The sequence below is a fragment of the Kogia breviceps genome, chromosome 2 (genome assembly GCF_026419965.1).
Source record: "Kogia breviceps isolate mKogBre1 chromosome 2, mKogBre1 haplotype 1, whole genome shotgun sequence".
Lineage (NCBI taxonomy): Eukaryota > Metazoa > Chordata > Mammalia > Artiodactyla > Physeteridae > Kogia > Kogia breviceps.
In genome coordinates, this window is record NC_081311.1 from 193,303,021 (window position 1) to 193,329,026 (window position 26,006).

Here is a 26,006-nt window from a genome sequence, read left to right on the forward strand (position 1 = left end):
ATAAGGGAAAAGGCTATGCATGTGTGGGGTCAGGGGGTCATACTGGAAATCTAGATACCTTTCACTCAATTTTGCTGTGAATCTAGTCTCCTGTAGAAAATTAATTCTTTTTTTTTTTTTTTTGGCCGCGCTGCACAGCATGTGGGATCTTAGTTCCCTGACCCGAAATCGAACCCGTGTCCCCTGCATTGAAAGGCGGATTCTTCACCACTGGACCGCCAGGGAAGTCGAAAATGGATTCTTAAAAAAAGAAACTGGAGGACATTAATGAAGAGCTGGAAACTGACAACTATTTACTTGGGCTTAAAATAGGGGCTTTTAGAAAAGAATGTATCAAAGAGAAATCGAAACATCCAGAACAAGTTGAGGTGATGGCCAGCATTACAAGAAACATTCAGTCTTTAGAAGATTCATCAAAACACATCCAATGTCAAGTACCTGCAACTGAAACAGGCTTCAAAATGCATCAGAAGAAAAAAAGAAGAGCTTTCGACAATGCTAAAAGGTGATTTGGATGAAAATGATGATCTTTAGGATGCATGAAACTGCTTTCACAAGAAGCCAAAGAAGGAAAAGGGAGCGTGAGTGAACATATTAAACACAATGAAATCTTAGGAAATTCTGAAGAAAATCTGATCAAGCCTCAGAGTGGCCACTCGCTGCAGAGAAGCAATTGGCTGGCGCTTTCTTAGAAGACAACGTGGATGGTGGAAGCTTGGAGTCAGCTAGAACGAATGCGCCAGAAAACAGGAGACTCCTTAGAAGATGAATCAAAAGGACTTTTGAAGAAACTGATTGATGTCACTCAACGAAAGGGTTATTTTAAAACACTTTAAAAGAAATAGAATGTACACTAAATTCGTCGAAGAAGATGAAATAGCCAGTGCCCTCATATTTAAAGCCTTCAAACTAAGAAAGCTTCACTGAAGTTAGAAAAACACAAAAAGGGAGAGGTAATAATACCAGCAGAAATTTCAAGTCCTTCCTGAATTACAGCAAGAAAAATAAACGAATGTTCGCCAAGTAGCCAATCTAGAGAGAATTTGTTCTTTAACGTTATAGGAGAATCTTTCCAAAGCAGATGGCAAGATCAGCTGGGCTGGATACCTACAGCGTACAAGCCAAAAGCGCATCAGAAGAATTCAGAAGACTCAGGGGCTTTCACTGAAGCCAGCTTCTTTCCCATGAGAGAAAAAGCTAATGATAATGTGGCCAAGAGCTCTCTTGGCTGAAAGAAACCTTGATAATGTAAGAAAAGCATTTCATACATCAGACAAAAAATATTGAGGAAGAACTTTAATCTTGTGAAGACCACCTTATGTCCTTGATGTTCCAAATGGACATATGGCAGAGTCCCAGAGGCCCACTAGAGGGGGGGTACCAGATGAAGTACAGGATGCCCGGTTAAACTGACAAATATTACCCCAGCCAGGTCAATATCATCAGCCATAAATGATGCTGATAATATATATCTTTGATGTAATGTGATGAAAATGGCACTTTACCTCTGTGATCTTCCTCCCCCAAACCCATAACCCCTATCTAATCATGTGAAAAACATCAGACAAATCCCCTCTTAGAGGAACATTCTACAAAATACCTCAGAACTGTCCAACAGTCATCAAAAACAAGGAAAATCTGAGAAACTGTCACAGCCAAGAGGAGCCTAAGGACATGTGATAACTAAACGTCCTGTTGGATCCTGAGTAAGATCCTGGAAGAGAAAAAGCACATTAAGTAAAACCTAAGGAAATTTGAATAAAATGTGAACTTTAGTTAATAATAATACATCAATATTGAGTCATTAATTATAATAAAAGTACCATACAAATGTAAAAGTACCATACAGAGGGGAAATGGGGTGTGAGGCATATGGGAACTCTCCGTACTATATTTATAATTTTTCTGTAAACCTAAAACTGTTCTAAAAAAGGTTAATTTTTTAAAAAGTCTGTGAGAATACAGGAGATTTGAACAATATTATCAAACAACCTGTCGTAATGGACATTAATAGAACTTTAAGCCCCAAACTGCAACATACACATTTTTTTCAAGTGCACATGGAATGTTTGTCAATGTCTACTATACGCTGGACCATAAAGTGATTCTCGACAAACTTGAAAGGAAAAGGATTGAAATTATATAGAGTATGTTAGAGGATGTTCTTTGAACACAGTAGAAGGAAATTAGCAGTCAATTACATAAGATCTCTCTTAAATCTCCAAATATTTGGATATTAAAGAGCAATCTTCACAGTATTCCATGTGTCAAGGAAGAAATCACAAGGAAAATAAGAAAATATTTGGATATAAGTGAAAATTAAAACCTAACACAACAAAATTTATCCTGGCCTTTGGCTTCTCCCTCTATGATTGACGATGTGATTGGAACCTCATCCAGTCCCATGACTTTAAATTCCATATCTAAGCGGCTGAATCCCAAATTTATACCTCCAGCCCAGCCTCCGCCCAGAACTCACATATCAAATTATTTGATGTCTCCTAGATGCTTGAAGGGCATCTCAAACCCAATACGGCTAGGAGAGCTCTGAATTGTCCTCCCTGCAACTTCTCATTTCACCACCATCCATCCGGTCCCTTGGCCCCGAAACTCTGAGTCATCTTTCTCCTTCCCACCTCCCCACACTTCCTATCTCTCTCCAAGTTCTTCTTATTCTACCTCCCAACAGATCTCGAATCTACCCACTTCTCTCCATACCCCTCACTGTGTGTCTCAGGGCCTGGGACAAAGTAGGTGTTCAATAAGCACAACTTGGGGTGGAGGATGGACCCCTCTTTCCCAGGTCGGGGGACTTGGAAAGCTAAATTAGAAACCAGAAGGTTGCTTACGATGGTTTGATGGTCTTTTTCAGCAGAGTGTGGGAAAACCTGACGGCTTCACCCTGTCGTCTAGTTTGCTCCTGACTTCATGCGTCCCTCCCTTGAACTTGATTCACTTCCATCCTCTAGCAAGTAGGTGACACTTACTTGAGTTGGCTGAATGGATGAGTTTCTGAAAGCCATCTGGTCCCTGCCCGTTGAGCTCCCTGTCCTGCCTCTTTCCTGTTAATAGTCTTTCCTCACCCCGCCTGGAGGGAACCATGGTTAGTTAACTCTCAGCTTTCTTGGGTTTCAACACATTATAATCTCATGGCCCCACCCTAGTAGGACGCTGCTCAAGCTTCTAAGCCCAAAGTTACAAGTATTTCTTACAAAGTTACAAGTTACAAGTATTTCTTACAGTAAGTCACTTATTTCAACCATTATACTTTGATTCTTTTAAATTTCATTCTAAAGATAACATTCATCTAAGTATATGAGTTTGCTAAGGCTGTCATAACAAGTAACAGAGACCAGCTTGCCTAAACAACCAAAATTTATTTTCTCATAATCCTGGAGGTAGAAGTCCAGGGCTGGTTTCTTCTGACGCCTTTCTCCTTGGCTTGTAGACAGCCGTCTTCTCCCTATGTCTTTACATGGTCTTCCTTCTGTACATGTCTGTGTCCTAATAGCCTCTGTTTTAAAGATATCAGTTATATGGGATTAGGGGCCACCCTAAGGACCTCATTTTAACTTAATCACCACTTGAAAGGCCCTCTCTCCACCTACAGTCATACTCTGAGGAACTGGGGGTTAGAACGTCAGCATAGGAATTGGGGAGGTGACAATTTAGCTCATAACAATATGAGTTGTTAATTCCTAGACTTTCTTTTTAGTATTGACAGCAATAAATTACAGAAAAAAAAAAATCCTTAAGCACAGCCTGAAAGACAGCTCAAGGTCTAAAGCAAGATGCGTCCCACACCCAGGTCAAAGCTGACAACATCCACATTCCCTGAACGAGTACAATTGGTGGGGTCTGCAGACAAACAAGAACTTCACTCTTACCTCGTGGGTGAAACATAGCTGCATTGTAAAATATGAATATGAAAGAATGGACAAGGCAATGAAGACTCATATATTCCACTGTCTCCTGATTGAATTTCCACTTCTAAAAAAAATACAGGCTCTGTATTTGATAAGAGGGTTAATCTCTAGTCCAGCTGTCCTCCCGCAATGACTCCTCACCATCCAGATCTCCACTTCAGTGACACCTCCTCATGGAAGCCCACCCTGACCCCTTCTCCTTTCTTACACATCACTGTTTTATTTTCTTCAAAGCATGTAACACTCGGGAATAATCACATTTATTTACTTGATTATTTCTGGTCTCTTTTCATTAGAATAGAAGATGCAAGGGAAAGGTAGGGTCCTTGCCTGTCTTGGTTCACGCCTAAATCCTTACAGCCCGGCCCATAAGACACCCTCCATCAGCGGGTGTTGAGTGCATAACAATAGCTGCTACATTTATGAGTCGATTTGGCTTTAGAGTGACTTTTACAAGTTCATCTACCAAACTGTACTTCTCTGAATCAAAAACGTTGAAAATGTTTGCCTTCTTTGATGAGAGGTGTCTCGAAATTCTAGCAGGGAAGTAAAATCCAGGGGGGGTGATAAGAAGGTGAAATTGAAAATTAGCGGAAGCGCCGCCCTGGAGGTGGCCACCAGGAGGCGCCACCCAATCGCCCTGAGCAGGCTGGGGAGGTGCAAATCTCAGCCCCGGCAGGCGGACCCTGGGCGTGGCCACCGCCACTTCCAAGTTCTTCGTTCCCAAACGTGCCCCTCCTTCCCTCCAGGTACCCCGACGGAAGGAAGAGGGGCCCGGCCTGCGATAGGGTTCCCAGGAAGAAGGCTGGCTGCAAATATATTTCCCTCACAAAAGCAACGACAAAACAGAATTCCTAGGAATCAGCTTTACGACCCGTGTAAAGAAAGGCACAAAACTTTCCTGGGGACCATAAGGCTTAAATGGCGAGACAAACCATATTCCTGGATAGGAATGTAGACTCTCCCCCAAATTAAAGCAAATCCAATAAAAATCCCAATAGGTTTTTGCAGACAAGTAGAAAATTCATTCTAAAATGTGTCTTGAAAAGCCAATACGTTACAATCGTCAAGAACTTTAAAAGAGAAAGAAACGACAAACGATTTCGATATTCTACATACATAACAATGCTAGAAGAAAATATTGGTGAATATGTGTTTAAAGAGGAGGGAGTCTTTCTAAGTGTACAGGCAAGGAAGAAATCGTAACGGAAAATCTGAGGGATTTCTATATCAAAACAGTCCACGAATGCAATCAAAAGGCAGGTGTCGAAGTGGAAACACACCTGTGACTTCTGATGGACAGAGCTAATATTCCTAACATACAGAGATCTCTGTTTTTTATGAAGAGAAACACACGAGTAGAAAAACTGGGAAAGGACACAGGCAGAACCCGAAAGAGTAGGGTCAGGAGCCGCCTGGCCAGGGCTGTGGGGTTTATCCTGAGTGAACTGAGAAGTCAGAGGCAGGCTTGGGGAGAGGCAGGGCTTGGTTGATTTACTTTTTAAGGTGCGCCCTCTGGCGGCTGAAGGGAGAACAGATTTTTGCGGGGGCCGGGAAAGGTGGGGAGGACCCTGCAAAGGGTCAGGTGAAAGACCAGGTGAGATGAGGGCGTGGACCAAGGTGGGAGAATTGGTCGGATATGGACCAGCGAACTTGCTGGTAGATTCAGTGCGGGGTGTGAGACAAATAAGAGGCACCAGGATGATCAGGATCTGGCGTTAGCTGCTAGAACAGAGCCGTCCTCGCTCAAGTGTGGAAGGCTGGGGAGGAGCAGGTATGAAAGAGGAAGTGCTTTGATGAAGGGCGTATAAACAGTCACAGCTTTTCTGAAGGGCAGGTTGTCGATATGTATCAAAATATTTTGCAAGAGGTAGGCCATTTAAACCAGCAGACCCACTTGTAGCAATGTATCTTCGGAAAATAGCAAGCTAGGAAGCAAGGAAGCACACAGCATACAAGTATCTTCATGGCTGCTTTGCTTGGAAGAGCAAAATTTTGGAATATTCTTCAATCAATAACATATGGCACATCAAAGGATACAATTCTATACACTCATTAAACTACAATCTGTATCTGATGACATGGAAAGCTGTTCAGAACATTTTGTGAACTGAAAAAAGCAGATTAGAGAACTGCATAATTCCATTTTTTACAAGATAAACTTTGTGAGTATATATATGCATGTAGAGAAGACCTAGAAGAATATACACCAATTGTGTATCGATACTGATAACAGAAGTGATCCTAGCAAAGCATAATTTTGGACAAGGCTGCTGCTATGGGTTGAATGTGCCCCCCAGAATTCATATGTTGAAGTTCTAACCCTCAGTACCTCAGAATATGACCTTATTTGGAAATAGAGTTGTTGCAGATGTAATTAGTTAAGATGAGCTGATGAAGATGGGCCTTAATCCAATATGATAGGTGCCCTTATTAAAGGGGAAATTTGGACACGGACACACATATGGAAAACTCCATGTGAAGATGAAGGCAGAGACTGGGTGATGCTTTTACACACCAAGGAATGCCAAAGATGGCCAGTAAATCAGCAGAACCTGGGGAGTGGAAAAGATTCTCCCTTCCAGACCTCAGAAGAAACCAACCACGCCACTATGAAACTATGAACTATGAAACAAAAAATGTCCATTGTTTGAGCCACTCAATTTGTGACACTTTGTTATGGCTGCCCTTGCTAACTAATACAGCTGACTTCCTATATTGTCTGAAATTTCTCCAATATGCAAATATTTACTGCATCCTCAGAAAAACAAAGTATTTCCATTTTAAATTTTAAAAAATTTTGCTAGAAGTTAAGTCTCATATAACGTGATGGGGTAAAAAAACATGATTCAAAATATATTTCAAATTCGTATACCTGTTGATATTTTAATTTTTTCTGAGCAGTGTTCTGAAAAATTCAGATAAAAGAGTACTACTCTTTTTCAAATGATTTAAATGGAACCTACCTCCCACCCCCCCACCAACTGGGGAGGCTACAGAGAGGAAGCAGCAGTAGTGGCAGAGCTGGTGGGGTTTGAACTGTATGCCCTTTGTGAAGAACAGTGAGGATGTTCACTGCAGCATTGTTTATAATAGTGAAAAACTGAAAGTAATCCCAACAATAACCAGCAGCAGAAAGTTATTTGAGTTATGATACCTCCAGTTCTGGGCTGTTTATTATCTCATTTAAGCCTAATATTATCATTTAATCATTATTACCTATGAAATAGGTAATATTTCCCCCAATTGGTAGGCAGAGACATAATGAACATGAGAACAAATGTTTTACCTTCACTAGTAATAAAAAAAAAAAATGTTAAAGAAGAACAGAACAAATCTGAAGAAAAAAGAATATTCACTTTTTCAAAAGGCAGAAATAAGTAACTAGAAAACAGAAAAAAAACCAGAATTGATAAATCTAAGATGTTCTTTTAAAAAATACATAATTAGCAAATATCTGGCACTTTAAATTTTTCGAATAACAAATTGACAAAATGTTATATTATTGAATAGAGCTACCATATGATCCAGCAACCCCGCTCTTGGGTATACATCCAGAAAAAAATGAAAACTCTAATTTGGAAAGATACATGCACCCCAGTGTTCATAGCAGTGCCATTTACAATAGCCAAGACATGGAAACAACACAAGAGCCCATCACAGATGACTGGCTTAAGAAGATGTGGTATATATACAATGGAATATTACTCAGCCATATAAAAGAATGAAATATTGCCATTTGCAGCAACATGGATGGACCTAGAGAATATCATGATTAGTGAAGTCAGACAGAGAAAGACAAATGCCATATATCACTTATATGTGGAATCTAAAAAATAATAGAAATGAATCTATATGCAAAACAGAAACAGACTCACAGATGTAGAAAACAAACCGAAGTGGTGGGGGGGGGGCAAATTAGGAGTATGGGATTAACAGATTAAAAACTACTCTACATAAAATAGATAAGCAACAAGGATTTACTGTATAGCAAAGGAAAATATATTCAATATCTTGTAATAACCTATAATGGAATATAATCAGAAAAAAATAACTGAATCACTATGCTGTACACCTGAAACTAACACAATATTGTAAATCAACTATACTTCAATTTAAAAAATTATGTTGAGGTATATATTTTTACTTATCAAATTAAAGGACACATTTTAAATGACTTCACCAAACGTAGTATAGCCACTTCTCACAAATATGGCTGATGATAAATTGAAAAACAAAATTCTGGAGAGGACCACGGCAATGTTTGAAAAAAAAGTCTATGAGATGAGACAAAGATTTACACACAAAGAGGTTCATGAATATGAGGCAATTTTTAATCATGCCAGATGTATTTGTTTTATATTGCTGCTGTAACATATTATCATAAATTTAGTGCAACAAAGCTTCCTCATCTCAGAGTTCTGTAGGTCAACAGTACAGGTGGGCTCTGCTGTTTCCTCTGTGCCTGGTCTCACAAGGTCAAAAGGAAGGTTCCAGACAGCTTGGGCTCCTTATCTGGAGGCTCTGGAGGGGAATGTTCTCCCAGGCTCACTCAGGTTGTTGGCAGAATTCAGTTGTGTGGGTGTAGGACGGAGGTCTCCGTTTTCTTGCTCTCAGCTGGGAGCCTCTCTCCTGGCTTTAAGGGCACCTGTTTCCCTGACAACACCTCCCCCCAGCCCACATCATCTTCAAACCAGCAACGCCACATCCAGTCCTTCTCAAAGTTCAAATCTCTCTCTATCCTCCTTCTGCCACATCTTTCTCACTCTAACCGGAGAAAGTTCTCTGTTTTTAAGGGCTTGTGTGATTAGACTGGGCTTGCACAGATAATCCATGATAATCTCCCTATTTTAAGGTTCATAACCTTAATTACATCTGCAAAGTTCCTTTCACCATGCAAGGTAACAAATTCACAGGGTCCAGAAATTAGGATATGGGGACCGGGGGTGGCTGGGTATTCTTCCTACCACATGAGAAAACGCTGAAAGTATTTTTCAAAGAAAAAAGACAGGATATTAATCAGGGTTTCTCGACCTTGGCACTATTGACATTTTACACTGGATAATTTTTTGTCTTGTGCTTTAAAGGATGTCCAGCTGTATCTCTTGCTTCTCTGCCCACCAGAGGCTGGTAGCACCTACCCTGCCCTCTCCTCCTCCCCCACTGTGACAACCGAAAAGATGACCGAACATTGCTAAGTGTTCCCTGAGGGTCAAAATTGCCCTCTGTTGAGAACACACACACACACACACACACACACACACACACACACACACACACACACACACAGGCATACACACAAAATGTGGTTTCAGTTTTGTAAAAAAAAACACAGCACAAATATACTCACACACAGAGAGTAAAAAATATTGGAGAAAAAATAACAGAACACTAACAGTGGTTATTGTGGGTTTTGTCATAATAGTTGTTTTGTTTCTTTATGCTTTTCTCTGCTTTTCAAGTTTGAATAACTATTACTTTTAAGCATTATTTTACAAAGCAATTTCTTCCCACAAAGATTTCCAGACACGAAATCTGTGTCTTTATTCTTAGGAGAAGTCCTACATGGCATTTCACTGTTCTTATGAGGTACTGCTGAATTTTTGTATCTCTATTCATAACTAAAATTATGCTTTTCTCTTTTATTTGTCAGATTTTTGTATCAGAAGACATAATCTATACCTAAAATTAATCAAAGCATCAGTGGAATTAACTATTGCTTTATATGGAAAGAATTATCCAGTTAAGTGATCAGAACCATTTTTTGAGATAATTGGCTGCTCATTTTTTGAGATAATTGCTTGAGAACTTTTTCCAGTAGTTTCCTTTATTATAGGGCATTGTGATCTTCTACTTCTTTTTTTAAAAAAAATTTTGGCTGCATTGGGTCTTCGTTGTGGTGCACGGGCTTCTCATTGCAGTGGCTTCTCTTGTTGTGGAGCACCAGCTCTAGGGGTGCGGGCTCAGTAGTTGTGGCTCGCGAGCCCTAGAGCACAGGCTCAGTAGTTGCAGCATGCGGGCTCAGTAGTTGTGGCTTGCAGGCTCTAGAGTGCAGGCTCAGTAGTTGTGGCTCACAGGCTTAGTTGCTCCACGGCATGTGGGATCTTCCCAGACCAGGGCTCAAACCCGTGTCTCCTGCATTGGCAGGCGGATTCTTGACCACTGCGCCATGAGGGAAGTCCCCTTCTACTTCTTGAGTCCCTTTGGCCATTGATACTTTTCCATAAAATCATCACTTCAGAACATATATATTCGATATGATTGTATATAAAATACATTATAATTTGTAATATCCACCTTGTCTGCAGTTACATTTTCTCTCTCTAGGATATAGAAATGTATTAATATTTTCTCTCTTATTTATTAATTAGATTTTCCAGAGATTTGTCTCTCTCTACTGATATTTTTCAGCAGAACGCTCTCTTTGATATACTTAGCAGGTATAGCCATTATGGAAAACAGTATGAAGGTGCCTCAAAAAATTAAAAATAGAACTACCATATGATCTGGCAATTCCACTACTGGGGATATAGCCAAAGGAAATGAAATCAGTATCTTGAAAAGATATCCACACTCCCATGTTCATTGCAGCATTATTCACAATAGCTAAGACATGGAAACAACCTAAGTGTCCATTGATGGATGACTGGATAAAGAAGATGTGTGTATATATAAAATAGAATACTATTTAGCTGTAAAAATGAAGAAAATCCTGCCATTTTTGACAACATGGATGAACCTGGAGGATGTTATGCTAAGTGAAATAAACCAGACAGAGAAAGACAAATACTACACGTGAACTCACTTGTATGTAGAACCTTAAACAGTCTACCTCATAGAGCCAGAGACGGCATGGTGGTTACCACAGGCTGGGGGGTGGAGGAAATAAGGAGAGGTTGGTCAAAGGGTACAAACTTTCATTTATAAAATGAATAAGTTCTGGGGAGCTGATAGAACTCGGAGGGTCGTGGGTATACACTTGTCTGAGACCATTGCATTTCCAGTAAGCCACTCCACTGACCTTCTAGGGCTTAATTACCATCGTTAAGTCTTAAATAACCAGTGCTTTAAATTGTAATAAACCAGATCCTTTTTAAGAACGGCACTCAACGACTCCATTTGGGGAAAGAGGTAAAACACATGTAAAAGTTCACATTTGGGGTGTTAGTTTTAAAACGAACTGTTGCAGGGGTTGATTCCAGGAGACCTTCCTACTGGGGCCAATCCTGGCTCCTCAACTGGGTTGATGGGGAGGGGGAGGAGTCACAGGGGAGGGCGCGGTGGAGCAGCCCAAAGGCATCCCAAGTAAGATGAGGACTGAGCCTCCAGACACCCTGCCCTGCGGATCTTCCCATCACACTTACCATAATCCTCCTGGGTGGGTGAGAAATGGCCGACAGGGCCCTTCACTCAGCAACCGAGGCCACAGGTTACACAGAGAGTCAAAGAGCAGGGGCTGCCTTCATCTCTCTGCTCCCAGTGTTCTCCGCATGCACCCACAGGAAGGTTCTGCAGGAATTAAGGAGTGAAGGAAAAAGGATGTTGGAGAATGAAGGTGTAGATGGATGCAGGCTGCAGGATAAAGGCAAGCAATTGGGCACCTGGCCCTGAAGCCTCCTGCCAGGGCCCAGGACACGTCGGAAAAGGAAGTGGGAGGAAGGGGCGGTGTGGGCGGGTTCAGTGGGGGCTCCAGCATTTCCAAAGAGGAGGGTATGAAGTGGGACAGGGCGCGGGGAGCTTGTCTAGAAGATGCATTTGCCTGGCAAACACGGTTTTAACAAAGACTGTATGTTCTGGAGATGCTGGTCTTGGAGAGGCAGCTGGAAGGGATAAAGCAGCGATGGGGACTGAGCCCATGCCTGCTTGGATGGATGGATGGATGGATGGATGGATGGATGGATGCGATGGATGGATGGAGTGAGTGAGTGAGTGAGTGGTTAAGGGAACCTTAGACTTCCCCAGGTCGGAGCAGCGCGCCCGGCAGGGGTCACTGCGAGCCCCGCTGGCGGGAAGGGGGCGCAGGCGCGCAGGGCGCCAAGGCCCTCCCTTGGGGGGGCGGGGGCGGGGCGGGCTGGGGGTGGGGTTAGAGAAAAGGAGCCAACGCGATCTAAACTTCCGGTGCCTGCAGAGAGCCGAGCGGCTGTGGTGCAGCTAGAGGCTGCACAGAGGGTGGCTGCACGGCCGGAGGCTGCAGGGCGGACGCGCGGCCCGGCGCAGCCATGGTGAAGATCAGCTTCCAGCCCGCGGTGGCCGGTATCAAGGGCGACAAGGCCGACAAGGCTTCGGCCTCGGCCTCGGCCTCGGCCCCGGCGCCCGCCCCAGCCACTGAGATCCTGCTGACGCCGGCTCGGGTGAGAGGGACCAGGGGTCTCAGGCAGGGGACGGGGGATCAAAGCGCGCCTTGCCGGCTCCGGCGACTACCCGAGGCGCATCGGGACCCCGGAGCCTCGAGCGGAGCGGGGTGGGATTCCGGAACGGGTCATCCATCCCGAAGTGGGGAGGGGCCTTGGGTCCTCGTCTTCAGGGAAAGCCGAAAGCATAAGTGTGAAGAATGGGAGGGGGTCCGAGTCGATGGTCCCAGGTGAGGAAGCGCTCAAGGTCTCTTCCAAAAGTGGACCGAGCCCTAGGCGCCTGGCCCCAGAATAGGGGAGGGAGCTGGTCCGGAGAGGTTCGAGGAATGTCGGTGGGGGTATGTGTGTCTGGTTCCAATCATGGAGGAGGGGCCGCGGGTCGAGTCCCCAGGTGGGGGATGGGAGGAAGGTTGGACATTGTTTCCCCAAAGTAGGGCGGTGGGTTGTGATTGGTGGGGAATGGGGAGAGGGGCTCTGGTGCCAACGAAGGGGGCGGGACTATTGATTGCATCCCAAACGGGGGACTTCTGGGGGCAAGGGATGTGCTGTTAGTCTGCACCTGAATTGGTGGACCAGAAAGTGATGATACATGAAATGGAGATAAACCAGAATCCGCCTGGCCGCACGTCCGGGATTCGAGATTCGGGCTTACGAGGCTGGGTGCCCTGCTCCCACCGCGCCCCCTGCCGCCTGGGCCTTCCTGCCCTCTTCCTGCCTCTCCCTGCTCCTTCGCGCACTGGGCTACCCCCTCCACTCCGCGGTGCCCTGGTGCCCTCTAGCACCCAGGCTGCGCTTTGTGGAGGCGGGCCTCGGTGCACCCCGCCCCCTCCAGCGTCCTCCCCTCCTCCCCTTTCCCTCCGGCCTGGGGGAGAGGAGGCATTTCCGCCGTGGAAAATTGTCTGAGCTGCTTGGAGTCCGACCGGCGGAGGGCCCAGAGGGGCCAGGACGCGTGGCGGGCAAGGAGGGGAGGGAGAGAGAGCTGGTCCAGCCTGGCTCTATAGTGCCTCGGCAGAGGTGTCTGCGCTGCTTCCACGCGGCCGTCGCTCCTGGCGTTTTGGGGGCGCACCAAGCTCCCGACCCCCACCTTCCCGTTGCTGGCTTATGGGAAGTCTTCCTCAGCGCCAAGGCCCCTCCCCAAGTTGATGGCTCAAACTAAACCTTGCTTGGAGGTATGGGAGGGTGGGTGCTTCAGGATGACCTGTGCCCTGGAAGAGAGAACACAGGTGAGGGTCCTCAGAGGTGGGTGTTATAGCCAGAGCAAAGATACCTAAGTGGGGAATTCCAGGAAGAGCCTTGGCACGCTTCCCTGCCCTGGTGTGGTCGCTGCAGCATCAGTGACCCCGGGGCTGGGTTTCCGGGGGGTGGGGTGCTCTGCAGCCCCCACCAGAGCAGCTCCATCTTCTTCTGATGCTTATAGATGGGGGGGACACTTCATATTTGAAGGCATGGCCTGCAGCTTTTTTGTTTTGTTTTGTTTTTGCGGTACGCGGGCCTCTCGCTGCTGCGGCCTCTCCCAATGCGGAGCACAGGCTCCGGACGCGCAGGCTCAGCGGCCATGGCTCACGGGCCCCGCCGCTCCGCGGCATGTGGGATCTTCCCGGACCGGGGCACGAACCCGCGTCCCCTGAGTCGGCAGGCGGATTCTCAACCACTGCGCCACCAGGGAAGCCCGGCCTGCAGCTTTAAAAGTTTGCAGGGGGCCCTTTAAACCTCCTTCCTCCCTTCCACTTAGCCCCTGGAGGGTGCAGGGCTGGGGGCCCAAGGCAGCACACTCACCCTTGTCTTCTCCCAGTTGCTACTCCTGGGGCCGGGCACCCAGCTGAGGCCTGGAAAACTGGACCCTGCCTCCAAAAGCTATAGGATTCGGGCAGGAGGGAGGACCAGCCAGACGGTGGAAGGTTGGATTTCAAACTCCATCAGAAGGTCTGCCGAATTTCACAGGAGTGGCACATGCTCCTGCAGCAGCCTGCTGATGGTGTCAGGCGGGATGGCAGATGCCAGCATCGCCTTGGCGGTAACTGATGTCCAGCTTCTGGCTCCAAAGTCAAGCGTCCTCTCTTCCCCCTCATCCAGCGTGAAATGGAAATATCAACATTTGCCCCGTGCTGTTTTCAGTGGCTTCGAGCCCGCTGAGTGTGCCAACCCCCCAGGCCTTGTTAGCTGGGTAGGGTCCCCTGGCTGTCTTAATTGGCAAGGGGGAGCAATGGGGCCCCAAGAGGAGGATTAAAATCCCAGCCCCTTTAGGACAGATCTGCTTATTAGTAAACTTTCACAGCTCACTGGCCCCCAGGGGATCAGGGGAGGCTTTTGGGTGTCGCATGTTGGCCCTGCCAGTGTCCTGGTGGAATCGGAGCCTTGGGAAGAGAGTTCACTTCTGTGAGCCTCTCGTGGCCTCGCCTGGCCAGTGGGTATGTTTCCCCCACATCCAGTGTCCAGCGTAGAGCAAGCCCCCCCATTCCTGCCTCCTACCTCGCCCAGTAAGCTCAGCAGGCGCCCAGCATTCACAGTAGCCCGGGACAGCATCAGCCCGGGGCAGGCGGACTGGGAGGCCCCAGGAGCTGCTTCATCAAGACAGGGCATTTGGGTTTGTCCTGTGCTGAAAGGCCTGCCAGAGGAGAGATCAGAAGGTCTGTTTTGGCTGCGGGTGACCCTGGAACCCTCCTTGGTTACTGAACTGGACTCGAAAATAAGATTTAAAGCCCTGGAAGGACCACTCGATGAACAGATGAGTTCACGAGGGCCTTTCACCCGTGAGCCACCCTCTAGCTGTCCTAATAAAATTTCAACCTGTGTGCAGGCCCCAGGGGCCAGGGTAGGGCGGCAGGGGCACTCTCATTGGGCCTCCCGCTGCTTCTGAGTAAAAACTGAAACAAGGAGGATTTTGTCCTCAGACGTGCCGCTGGAAGGAAGCGCCTCGGTGGGCCAGGAAGGCCTGGGTGTGAGGGCCCAGCTGCGCCTCCAGCTGTCCACACCCCCCATGTGGTGCTTGCCTCCCAGATAATGAGGAGCCTGCGCCGATGGGCAGCTGGCAGCAAGCCAGCCTGGAAGGTGGGCTGGACGGGAAGCACCCCCTCTTAGTACGCTCTGGCCGGATCATTCTTCCCCTACTGGCCTGCCCTGGGCCTCTCAGCCCGGTTCCCCTCTCCCCATGATCTGCCTGTGTCTTTGCACGCGAGCGTGGGCACGCACACACACACACACACACACACACACACACAGAGCCAGGTGTGGGCATGTGGAGACTCGAACAGTCGGAGCTGGGGGCCTGCAAGAGGAGAGAACGGTGTTCAGTAGTCATCTCAACGCTGTAATTTTCTCCTTGGCTTTTGCCTTTGATTAATGGCCCCTGTGTCACCCCCTCCCCCAGCCCGCATACCTGGGGATCAGATTTCACTTTCCTCCTCCTGGCCTCAGGTCCTCGGCTGGAGGGAGCTGAGTCTTCTGGAGTGGTGGGGGAGGGTGCCCTGCCGGCCAGGAGGGTGGATCGCAGGGCTTGGCGTCTTCCTGCCCGGGTGCCCCATCCCCGCCAGCCCTGCGGCCTGGGCCAAAAAGGACCTTGGTGAATGGGCAGTCCTGCCCTTTGCCCGCGTGCCCTGGGCCTTCCCTGAGGGGCTGTGGTGTTTGGACTTGTGCCACAGTGGCTTTTCTGCTTTCTCTCTCATTTCCCTCTCTTCTCTGTTCTCCCCGCGGCCCATCCTTGCATGTTTCAAGGCTGTCAGCAGATTGCCCCAGAGGATGAGTTTCTCTTACCATTAAAAAAAAAATGTTTATGGTAAGAGCAGGGAAGCGCAGCCCCTGCGGTGTCTCTGAGCTGTGTCTCCCCCAGGAGAGCCCTTCCAGCCGCAGCTCTGCTTCTCGTCCCCCCCAGCCTTTGTTCTCTGGGGTCCCACCTTGGCTGTCAGGAACAGAACAGAAGAGGGCATCTGCATGGCCCAGCCAAGCACAGCAGAGCAGAGGGTTGTGGAGGGTGTTCTCGGGGTCCACGCCCCTCCTCCTCACACGGCCTGCACCGCGGGCACCAGTGGGTCACAGGGCAGGCATGGGTTTCCCTGATGGCAAGTTCACGGTGCCTTATCAGCATTTACCCGGCTGACGTCTGTACGTCTAAGCACAGCTCTGCGTGCTCCGTGGGCAGAGGCCCAGTCCCCCGACCCCTGCTAGGCTTCTGTCTGTCTGTCTGTCTCTCTTTTTCTCTCACTGGTGCCCTTGCCTTTGTGGTCTGCAACCTGGTAAAGAAAGATGCTGAGGAGGGGGGACTGGTGCTGGGGAGGTGAGGCGAGACCCGCCCCCAGCTGTCCGCCTGGGCCTGCTGTGGCTGCATTTCTGGCGCCCTGCTACCCGCCCCCGAGCGGCCAGAGATTAACTGTAGTTAATCTGCCTGCAGTTAATTTCGACATCATTACCGAGGGAAGGTCGCTGAGGAGCTCTGTGCGTGAGCCCTGTGGGTCTTGTGAGTTAATGCTTAAGTTGGCTGAGTTCCCCCTGACTCTTCTGGCCCTGGCTTTGCCTAATCATTTAAGGAGCTCCACCGCAGGCTCCGTGAAACAGGCAGGCCGAGGCCTGGGCCCCTTTCGGGTCCCTGGACATGTGGCCCACATGCCCCACACGAGTGCACAGCGAGGCCTGTGGCTCAGGAAGCCCAGTTGCCATGGAAGCAGTATTTTTCTACTTTCTGGAAGCCCCCAGATGCCTGGCTGTGGGTAACTGCTCCATGTGGGGGGGGGGCCCTTCTCCGGGGGCTCCAGCATGACAGGTGAAGCAGCTGGGGGCTTTGGAAAGCGGGCCTCTCGGCCATCATTCCTGTCATTCTGTCTGAGCTGCGCAGCCAGGATCCTAAGGGGTGAGGCCCCAGGTTCCAGCCCAGGCAGCCTACAGGCTCCCCAGAGGTGTCTGGGGCTGCAGCTCAGGGCTGACCCTTCAAGCACTGACAGCGAGGGCAGGATTCAGGGGTCTCCCGCCCACCTGGGGCTTTACGTCCCAGTGCCTCTGTCTCGAAGCCGGGACACCAGCAGCCTCTGGGCCTGCTTTCCCTTCCATCCCTCCTGCTCAGCCATGATGCTTCTGGGGGTTTGGCCCCTGCATACCAGGCCGAGGGGTGTCCGGTAGGGAGGGGAGCAGGGCGTCAGCCATGGGTGCGCCCTACAAGGTCAGTAGGAGCAGGATAGGAAGCCATTGTCCACTGCTCTGGGAAAGCGGGGGGACCCCCAGCCTTCACAGGGACACCCGCAGAGACGTGTGAGGACACAGGGTGGGATCCAAGGGTCCTGGCTGGAGACTGTCCTCGGCCACGTTAGCCTTGCCTCATTTTCCTCTGGAGCCCCTCCTCACTCCTCATCCTCCCTGACCTCCTCCCGACCCGGGGCAGCCTGGCCCCCCTGCCCCGCCCCTCCCCCAGGCACAGAGAAACACCTGACCCAGCCGGGAGCAGAAAGGCAGCTATAAAACTGGTAGGCCTCACCTTGTCTGTGAACTTCAATTGTGGAGCTGGCCCTCAGGCTCTTGCTTTGTAGCCCATTGACTTTTTTTGTTTTCTGGGTTTTTTAAAGCGATTCTCATAAGCTTGCTTTTGCTTCTCTGGTTTGCAGGAGCAAAGCATGGCCACTGTGCAGCCTCGACAGCTGGCTGGTGGTGGCCCTAAAAAAAAAAAAAAAAAAAAAAAGGAGAGCTTTAGCTGATAAAGATCTGCTATTTTTATCTACCACTTTTTCCTTTACAAAGGGCTTTCAGGGTCTGTGTCTTCTTTAATCCCAACAAAGCCCTGTCAGGAAGAGTCTGTTCACATTTCACAGGAGAACCTGCAGAGGGTTGGAGGGTCAGGAGGCTGGGACGCTCCCCTCACATGGATCGCAGCCCAGCCCCCGCTGGGGGCCTCTGGGTAAATACAAATGTTGTGCCTCCAGGGCAGGATTCCCAGTGGGTGTGGCACCTGGCCTTTCTTCTGTGTCACCCACCTTTCCTTAGGACCCACTGAGGATGGCTGGAGCCCCTGGGTGGCTTATTCCTGCGAGACGTTGGCAGAGCTTGGTCATCGGGTCGCCCCGTCCTGGGCTGATCCTGGGAGCCCCTTGGAAAGTCAAAACGCTTGCAGTCCCCCACCCCCTCCCACTGGCAGCTGTCCCTGGATGCCCTGTGGGCAGTGGCCACCCAAGTGTGCTAGTGACCTTGGTTATTGCCCCCAGGGAGCCCCAGCATGCCGAGGAGATGCCAGCCAGGGGGCTGGTCTCACCAGGTGCTTCTCCGGTTTCGATCACAGCACCCCTGCAGCAGGGCCAGGGTGGGGAGAGGCTCCAGGCCTGCAGATGGCCCAGCCTGTGAGGGGGTATGGGATGGGCTGGGTCACCTCTCCATCCTGTGTCTCCATCCCATGGTGCTGGAGGCGGGGGGCCACTGGCCTGGTGATACATGTGCCTCGTGATGGGGGGGGGTGTCTTTCAGGCATTTTCTACCCTTTTCCTGAGGGAAGGGTGTGGGGAGAGGGGAGAGCTCCAAGCAGTGAGGTATCACCCACTCTGATGGGATGCCCCTCTGCTCCCTGAGGCCCAGGTCCCACACCCCCATGTGCCCCAAGCACAGCAGGCTCTGCACCCCACGCCTACCAGGCTGGGCCCCCTGTGTGCCCTGAGAATAAAGGCCTGTCCTGGGTAACTTGGACCTGAATCATGTCCCCACTGCCCGACCTCCTGCTATGCAGGATGAAGGAAGAATGGAAGCAGGCCCGGAGGGCTAAGCAGACGGTCAGTGGCGGAGCCGGAGAAGGTCCAGGCTCCCCTCCTGCCCCCCCACCTCTGCCACAGCTCCTTGAGGTTGGCAGGGGCACTGGCGTCTACCCTCACCCGGCTGCATCCGGACACCGTGGAGGAGGGATTGAATGATGGATCCCAGAGGCAGAACCAGGCCTGGGGCTTTTGCAACATCTCCAGGGTGAAGGAGGCCCGGGTTAGGGCAGGGGTGCCCGCGAAGAAGGGCGTGAAGACAAGCGATGGCCGAGGTCACACAGCTGGGAAGAGGCTGAGTCACGAGATTCTCAGTTCAGCGCTCCGGGGAAAGCAGGGCTGCTGAGTTTTACACACACCTCCGTCACTGGCCCAGACGTGTGTGGACTGGAGTTGGGTCAGCCTGGCTTGCAGCTTCTTGGCAGTCCTGCAGCTACTGTCCCAAACCTGAGCCTGGCTCCCCAAAGAGGGTTTTTCCAGGAAGCTCCTGCCCTGGCCTCCCTGCCGGCAGCCACGTTTCCCTCCTGGCAGAGGCTTTCGGAAGCCTCCAGACTTCACCCTGCGGGCCCTGCTCCTGACGGCCTGCTCGACACCAGTGCCCATGTGATGCCATCCCTGCCCCGGCAGGCTGACCTCTGCCCAGGGTGGCCGGAGGGTGCGAGCTCCCGTGCCCAGACCCTGTGGGCCTCCCAGAGCCCTGTCCGCACTGGTCAGCAACCATTTCCCGCCGCAGCTTCCTTGGAAGAGCCCAGCAGACTCTCCACCCCCGCTGTCCCCATTCCGGTCCCTCTGGACACTCCAGCTTTCGGGTGGATCTTGTCACTTCCTACCTCAAAAGCCTTCCCTGGTCCCCGCTGCCCAGAGCAGCGGCTCCCGGCCCACCCAGTCACTCCGGTTCCTACAGGTTCCTAGGCCTAGCTCAGTCACCAAGGCCATGTCTGTGCTTCCCCCCTCTCTACGTTTGAAAGAATCTACTGTGGTCACAACTGGTATAATCAAGGGGACTAATGGCGTGGGTGATTCAAAACATGCTTGCTTCGTCCCCGTGGGTCCAAGGTGGGGCTCCGTTTCTCTTTAGACGGGAACAGCTGGTGGGGGGGGGTGTCCTGGTAATGCTTTCCTTTCCTTCCAGAGACGATGCTCTGTGTGTCCTGAGCGTCGTCCTCCCCTCCCTTTGCTCCCAGGCTCCTTCCCAGCCAGCAGGGTGAGGTCTCACTTCCGGAAAGGGGTGGCGGGGATTCCCAGGGGTGCGGGACCACCACGGGGCTGACCCTGCACTGCTGTCCACAGGAGGAGCGGCCCCCCTACCACCGCTACAAGAAGGGGAGCTCTGTGGGCGGCTTGTGCTACCTGTCGATGGGCATGGTCGTGTTGCTCATGGGCCTCGTGTTCGCCTCTGTCTACATCTACAGATACTTCTTCCTCGCTCAGGTGAGGCGGGGCGGAGGGAGGCGGGGCCTTGGAGAAAGACTGGCGTTTTAGAGGGCGGGGCAGGGCGAGCGTTTGCGGTGGGTGTGGGAGCTGGCGGGAGCGGGCGCTGAACGGCGGAGAGCACTCGAGTGCTCCGGGCTGAGGAGAGGGCCGCGGGGAGCCCTGGCACGCCCCCTAGTTGGGAGGAGCGCCCGGGCAAGTCCAGAAGACCTGCATCCTTCTCCTCCCTGGCCTTGGTCCGGGAGACAGGACCGGGTCCCCGTCCTCTGACTGCCTCGGGCTCCGGAGGAGTGTCCTCACCTATCTCTCTGGACGCATCCGAGGCCGACAGGGCGCTCTCCCAGGAGCACGGTCGGTGATGGGGGAGCCAGGATTGGAATCTGGGCTGGAGGCCCACAGCATGACCCCAGGGCATTAGCACCAGGAACTCGGGTGCAGCAGAAATTGGAACTCTGCGATCCCTTCAGAGCCCGGTCCCTGTGCCCATGGGTCTTGCTCTAAGGACTTACACGTGTGGACATTTGGGCTATAAACCGTGAAGGGTGGAGGGTGGCTTATCGACAGTCACCTCCACCTACGATCACACACACAACCAATCTGAGCACGAAGCTGGGCCAGAGAACTGGTGGTGGTCAGCAACCTTGCGACCAGCCCAGGCCTGGGGAGGAAGGCAGGGCCACCAAGCTCTCAGAACTGAAGGTAGTTAAATGAAAGGTTGCTTAATAGAATAACCATAAACGTAACGAATGGGGAATCTCGGTGACAAAAAGGTTGGGAATTGCCAGTCATTTATGACCCAAGTGAACTCTTCCCACCCTCAAGCATTGGGCTTTGACTTTGTTGTCATCCAGTTTTTCTGCCATGGAAATGACTAAAGAGTTTGCAGTCCATGTGACCTTGCCCTTGAAACCTCAGCTCCCCTCCGTCCGTGGCCTGCTTCCCTACCCGTTCCTGGTTCTCGCTTTCTGGGGCCTTTTCCTGTTGCAGCTGTGGCCTTGCCCTGGACCTCCCCTCTGATCCTACCCACCCCCTCATGCCCTCTTGGGGTTCCTCACCCCACCCCAATGCCCAGGGAGTAGGGGAACCTCAGAGCAGCCTCTGGGTCTACGCCCTGGGACAGTATGATTCTTGTGTGATGATTCATCCTCCCGGGACAACTTACACTAAAACAGAGAAAGGGGTGTCTGCCCACCGTGGGCCGGACCCGGAGGAGGCCCTGGAGAAGTAGGAGGGTCCCGTGGTCCACTGGTCAGTCACGTGGCCTCAGTCACGCCAGGCTGCCTCCCTTCCCTTACTGATGGAGTGATTAGGCGTGCCCCTCAGATAGGGGACACTGTGTTTGTGTTGGTTTCTCAGGAAGCAAAGGATCCAGGGAAGGTGGTGGGTCCTTGCTTGAGGTTGGACACGGTGCCACCAGAATCTGATAACAGGGCTGCCTCTCAGCTCCTGCCCCTTCCTCCCGTGCCCTCCAAGGTCTTCGGGGCCTCACAAAGGGGGCAAGAAGGGCGGGCGAGCACCGCCTGGTGGTGGCGGAGGGTGGCACCCTGCAGGGCCCAGCCTGTCCAATCCAGAGTCCCCCCCGTTTGCCCCTGAGGACACCCCTCCGACCCCAGGCTCTTTCTCAGGTGTCTGTCCCCCCGCTGGTCTGCCCCATTTCACAGCCATAGACTCGTGGACTCGGAGACCAGAAGGAGCCTGAGGGGTGACCTTGTTTTACAGATGGGGAAACTGAGGCCCAGAGAGGTCGTCCTCCTAGGAACTGGCAGGCCCGGCTCACCCTCCCTGACTCACCACGTTTCTTAGTTTCTCCATCTGTGAAATGGGTGTCACAGACCCATCCTCCCTGCCTCCCCAGGCCTTCGGAGCCGGGAGTGGTTGGGCAGGCGGCAGTGGTCTCACGGAGGGCGCTGTGTGACCAGACTCTCTCTCTCTCTCTCTCTCTCTCTCTCTCTCTCTCTCTCTCTCTCTCTCTCCCCCTCTCCCTTCCTCTCTCCCCCCGCCCCCCACCTTGCTCAGCTGGCCCGAGACAACTTCTTCCACTGTGGCGTCCTCTACGAGGACTCCCTGTCCTCCCAGGCCCGCCCTCGCATGGAGCTGGAGGAGGACGTAAAGATCTACCTCGAGGAGAATTACGAGCGCATCAATGTGCCGGTGCCCCAGTTTGGGGGCGGTGACCCTGCGGACATCATCCATGACTTCCAGCGGGTGAGGCCAGCCAGGCCCCGGGGCGGGGGTGGCGAGGGGGGCACCACAAGGAGGAACAGGTGTGAAAGGAGAATGCCCACGCCCCTTGTACAAACTTGGAGTACATACCGCGTAAGGTAAACCATGGAGTCGATATCTACGGTTTAGGTCAATCAGGGATTTAAAGAGACCGCTTTTATCATATACGTCATGCGGTTTATCACTGAATGTGAACTAGTCATGGTTGATGTTCTCCTCGGCCACCTGACAGCTGGCTGTAACGGGCGGGCGAGGCCAGTGTTCCTTTTTGCTGAGCTATTTCCGTGTTGACATCTTATCGAGATGCGGCTCACGGGGTTGGGAGGAGCACCTCTCGCTGAGGGTCCAGGCTGTCCACAGGGGTGGCGGGACCTCCCAGCTTTGGTGAGATGCACAGGTAGGACGTTGCCCAGAAATTCGAACCTCTGCTGTACACCCCCAAGAAGAATCCTTGTCACAACCGAAGCATTTAATAGTGTTTTCATCTAGTGAGTGGAACCTTGTACAAACACAGGCTAGGAGAGGAGCGGGAGAAGGGGGCCCCGCCCCGGTGCTGAGGAATCTGGGTGCGTCATGGGCGCAGTGGCGTTCGTGCCCCGTACAGCCCGCCTGCGGAGACTGACGCGGCCCCCTCTTCCTGTTCAGGGTCTCACTGCCTATCACGACATCTCCCTGGACAAGTGCTATGTCATTGAGCTCAACACCACCATCGTGCTGCCCCCTCGCAACTTCTGGGAGCTCCTCATGAACGTGAAGGTGAGCAGGGCCCCGGCAGCACCTCGCCTCTCCCTTGCCCCGCCTCCGTGAGACAAGGGGAGGGAAGGTTGACAAGCACGCCAGGTTGGTCCCCCCGCCTCCAGCTCCCTTCTCCCACGTTCAGAGTCAACACCTCTCCTTTCTGCCCCCCCCCCGCCCCGGAAGAACCCCAAGACCGGCTTCCTTAGTGTTCACGGCCATGCCCCCCGTCGCCCCGTGTCAGCAGTGCAGGGAGGAGTTGGGGGCCCCGCCCCTGAGGAGCGCTCCCCCTAGGGTGGGAGAGCACACACGTGACTCACGGCGGTGCAGGTGCAGGTGCAGGGAGTGCTTGGGGACGTCAGGAAGGCGAGCCACGCGGCCTGTGGATGACGGGCTGGGCGTGCTGGAGGGCACCGCGGGCGCTGGGGGGGCTCGGCTCACGGGAGCAGGAGGGAGGCGAGGGCAATGGGGGACCGAGAGCGGCGAGCCCTGGTACCGACCCAGTGCTGTGGCCACTCCCTTTGCAGAGGGGTACCTACCTCCCGCAGACGTACATCATCCAGGAGGAGATGGTGGTCACGGAGCATGTCAGTGACAAGGAGGCCCTGGGCTCCTTCATCTACCACCTGTGCAGCGGGAAGGACACCTACCGGCTGCGGCGCAGGGCCACCCGGAGGCGTGAGTGGCTGACTCCACCCACCTTGGCCCCTGCCCTGAGCTCCAAACCATGGCCACCCTCTGGCAGTGCCTGGCCGCGTAGCTGGAGACCAGCTGTCCGAGAGCTCAGATTGCGGAAGCAGTAATAACAGCTAATGAGCACTTACTATGTGCCAGGCGCTGCTTTACACTCTTTATGTCCTCCTAAGAGAGTGTAAGTTATCCTCATCCTCGTCATCATTATTCTTGCCGACCTTTTAAAAATGAGGAAACGGAGGCACAGAGAGGTTAAAAAACACCCCTGAGGTCACACAGCAAGAAGGTGGCAGAGCTGGGAGGAGCTTTTGAGCTCATGCCACTTTACCGTGCTGCCTCTGGGTGAATCTGGGGTTCATTTGCTGGGCCTCTTCCTCCACGGCCCGGGTCCTGAGGCCCTGCTCAGGCTCTGAGGCTGGTGGCCTCTGTGGCCCAGCCAGTTCTAGGCCAGGACACAGGCCTCACTGGGATTTCTCTGTTCTCTCCCAGGGATCAACAAGCGAGGGGCCAAGAACTGCAACGCCATCCGCCACTTCGAGAACACCTTCGTGGTGGAGACGCTCATCTGCGGGGTGGCGTGAAGCCCCGCCCCTCCCTCCAGGCCCCGCCCCTGCCCTCTTCCATTTTCTCTTCTGGCCACTCTGGCCCTTCCCCTCGCTTAGCTTGTACTTTGGACGCCTTTCCATAGATGTGACGTGTCTTCCCGTTTCTCTCCAGCCCTGCCCGCCTCCCTGTACCAGAGCTGTGACCTCTCAAGGCCTCACCCTCTGCTGACCTCCTGGGTCTGGGGGATGGAGGGGACGCCCCAGGATGGTTTCTGTGACCACCATCTTGAGGTCAGGTCCCCGGGGGCCTGGCCCACAGCTGTACTGGCAGCCCAAGGGGGAGGACGGGAGGGAAGGGCCAGGCATGCTGGGGCTCTGGCGAGGGGCGGGCTGGGGGCGGGGGGGTGGAGTGGGGTTCAGGAACGTCTGCACAGCTGAGAAAGGTCTGAGAGGCTTTTTCCGTGCACAGCACACTTCCTCCCCTGTCCCGGGCCTGAGCTGAGGCTGGAGGGAATGTACCCAGGGGTGGACCCGCCCAGAGCACAAGGGGAGGTGGCTGTCCTGGGGGTCTCCCCAGGACTCCTGTCAGTGCCTTCAGCCCACCAGTGGGAGCCTGGAGTTTGGGGGGGGGGGGATGAATCCGTCAAGCACAATCTCCGGGTGGAACCAAAGAAGGAAGGAGCCAGGGCTGGGGGCCCTGGCCCGCCAGGAGCACAAGCGGGGTCCCCCGCGGCCACAGCCAGAGAAGGAACAGGGCAGAAGTGGGGGAGATCTCTTCTCTTCCTGTCCACGGGCAGCCCTGCGGGCTGAGCCCTGAGCAGGGATGCGCTGTGGGTCCTGCCGAGTGGGCGGGGCTCCCTGCATTCTCCAGTTGGGGGGGGGGCGTTTGAGAGGAAAACCGGGGGAGGGGAGGGAGAGCCACCTGGTACTTGTACACCCTGCCTCCTTGTTCTGAAATTCCGTCCCCCTCTGCTTTGGGGGAACATAGCGTTATTTTCCGTTTCCTTCTCACTTTTGCATGTTTTTACTGATGATTCGATGTGCTAACCTTCTCCGCCCTGAGCCCTGAAGAGGAGGGCTCCGACGCCTCCAGTCACACTTCGGTGCTCACTGGAGATGAAACTCTTAAATGCCTTGTATATTTTCTCAATTAGATCTCTTTTCAGAACTGTCTGTAGAACAATACACATCTTTGATTTGTGATTCTGGCTAGGGGAAGGCGGGTGGGGGGCGCGGGGCGGGGTGTCGGCTTGGTGACGGGCGCTCCCCCAACCCGTAGGCTTGGAGGGGTGGGGGGGCGGGGGGGCAGGTGGGAGCAGCAGGAAGGAGAAGCTCACTCACAGGGCTTGGCATCTGGCCCCTGAAGAGGTGGGCCTGCTCCGAGGCTCA

General features: G+C 52.1%; 1 protein-coding gene across 1 annotated transcript; it reads left to right on the top strand.

Moving 5' to 3' along the window:
• The first annotated feature begins 11,975 nt into the window (after window positions 1–11,975).
• Window positions 11,976–25,802, top strand: ITM2C (integral membrane protein 2C). Its single transcript, XM_059053073.2, has 6 exons — window positions 11,976–12,277; window positions 20,281–20,421; window positions 22,438–22,626; window positions 23,290–23,400; window positions 23,907–24,057; window positions 24,562–25,802. The coding sequence occupies exons 1-6, from the start codon at window positions 12,146–12,148 to the stop codon at window positions 24,651–24,653; spliced, it is 816 nt and encodes a 271-aa protein (XP_058909056.1). The 5' UTR covers window positions 11,976–12,145; the 3' UTR covers window positions 24,654–25,802.
• The last annotated feature ends 204 nt before the right edge of the window (window positions 25,803–26,006 follow it).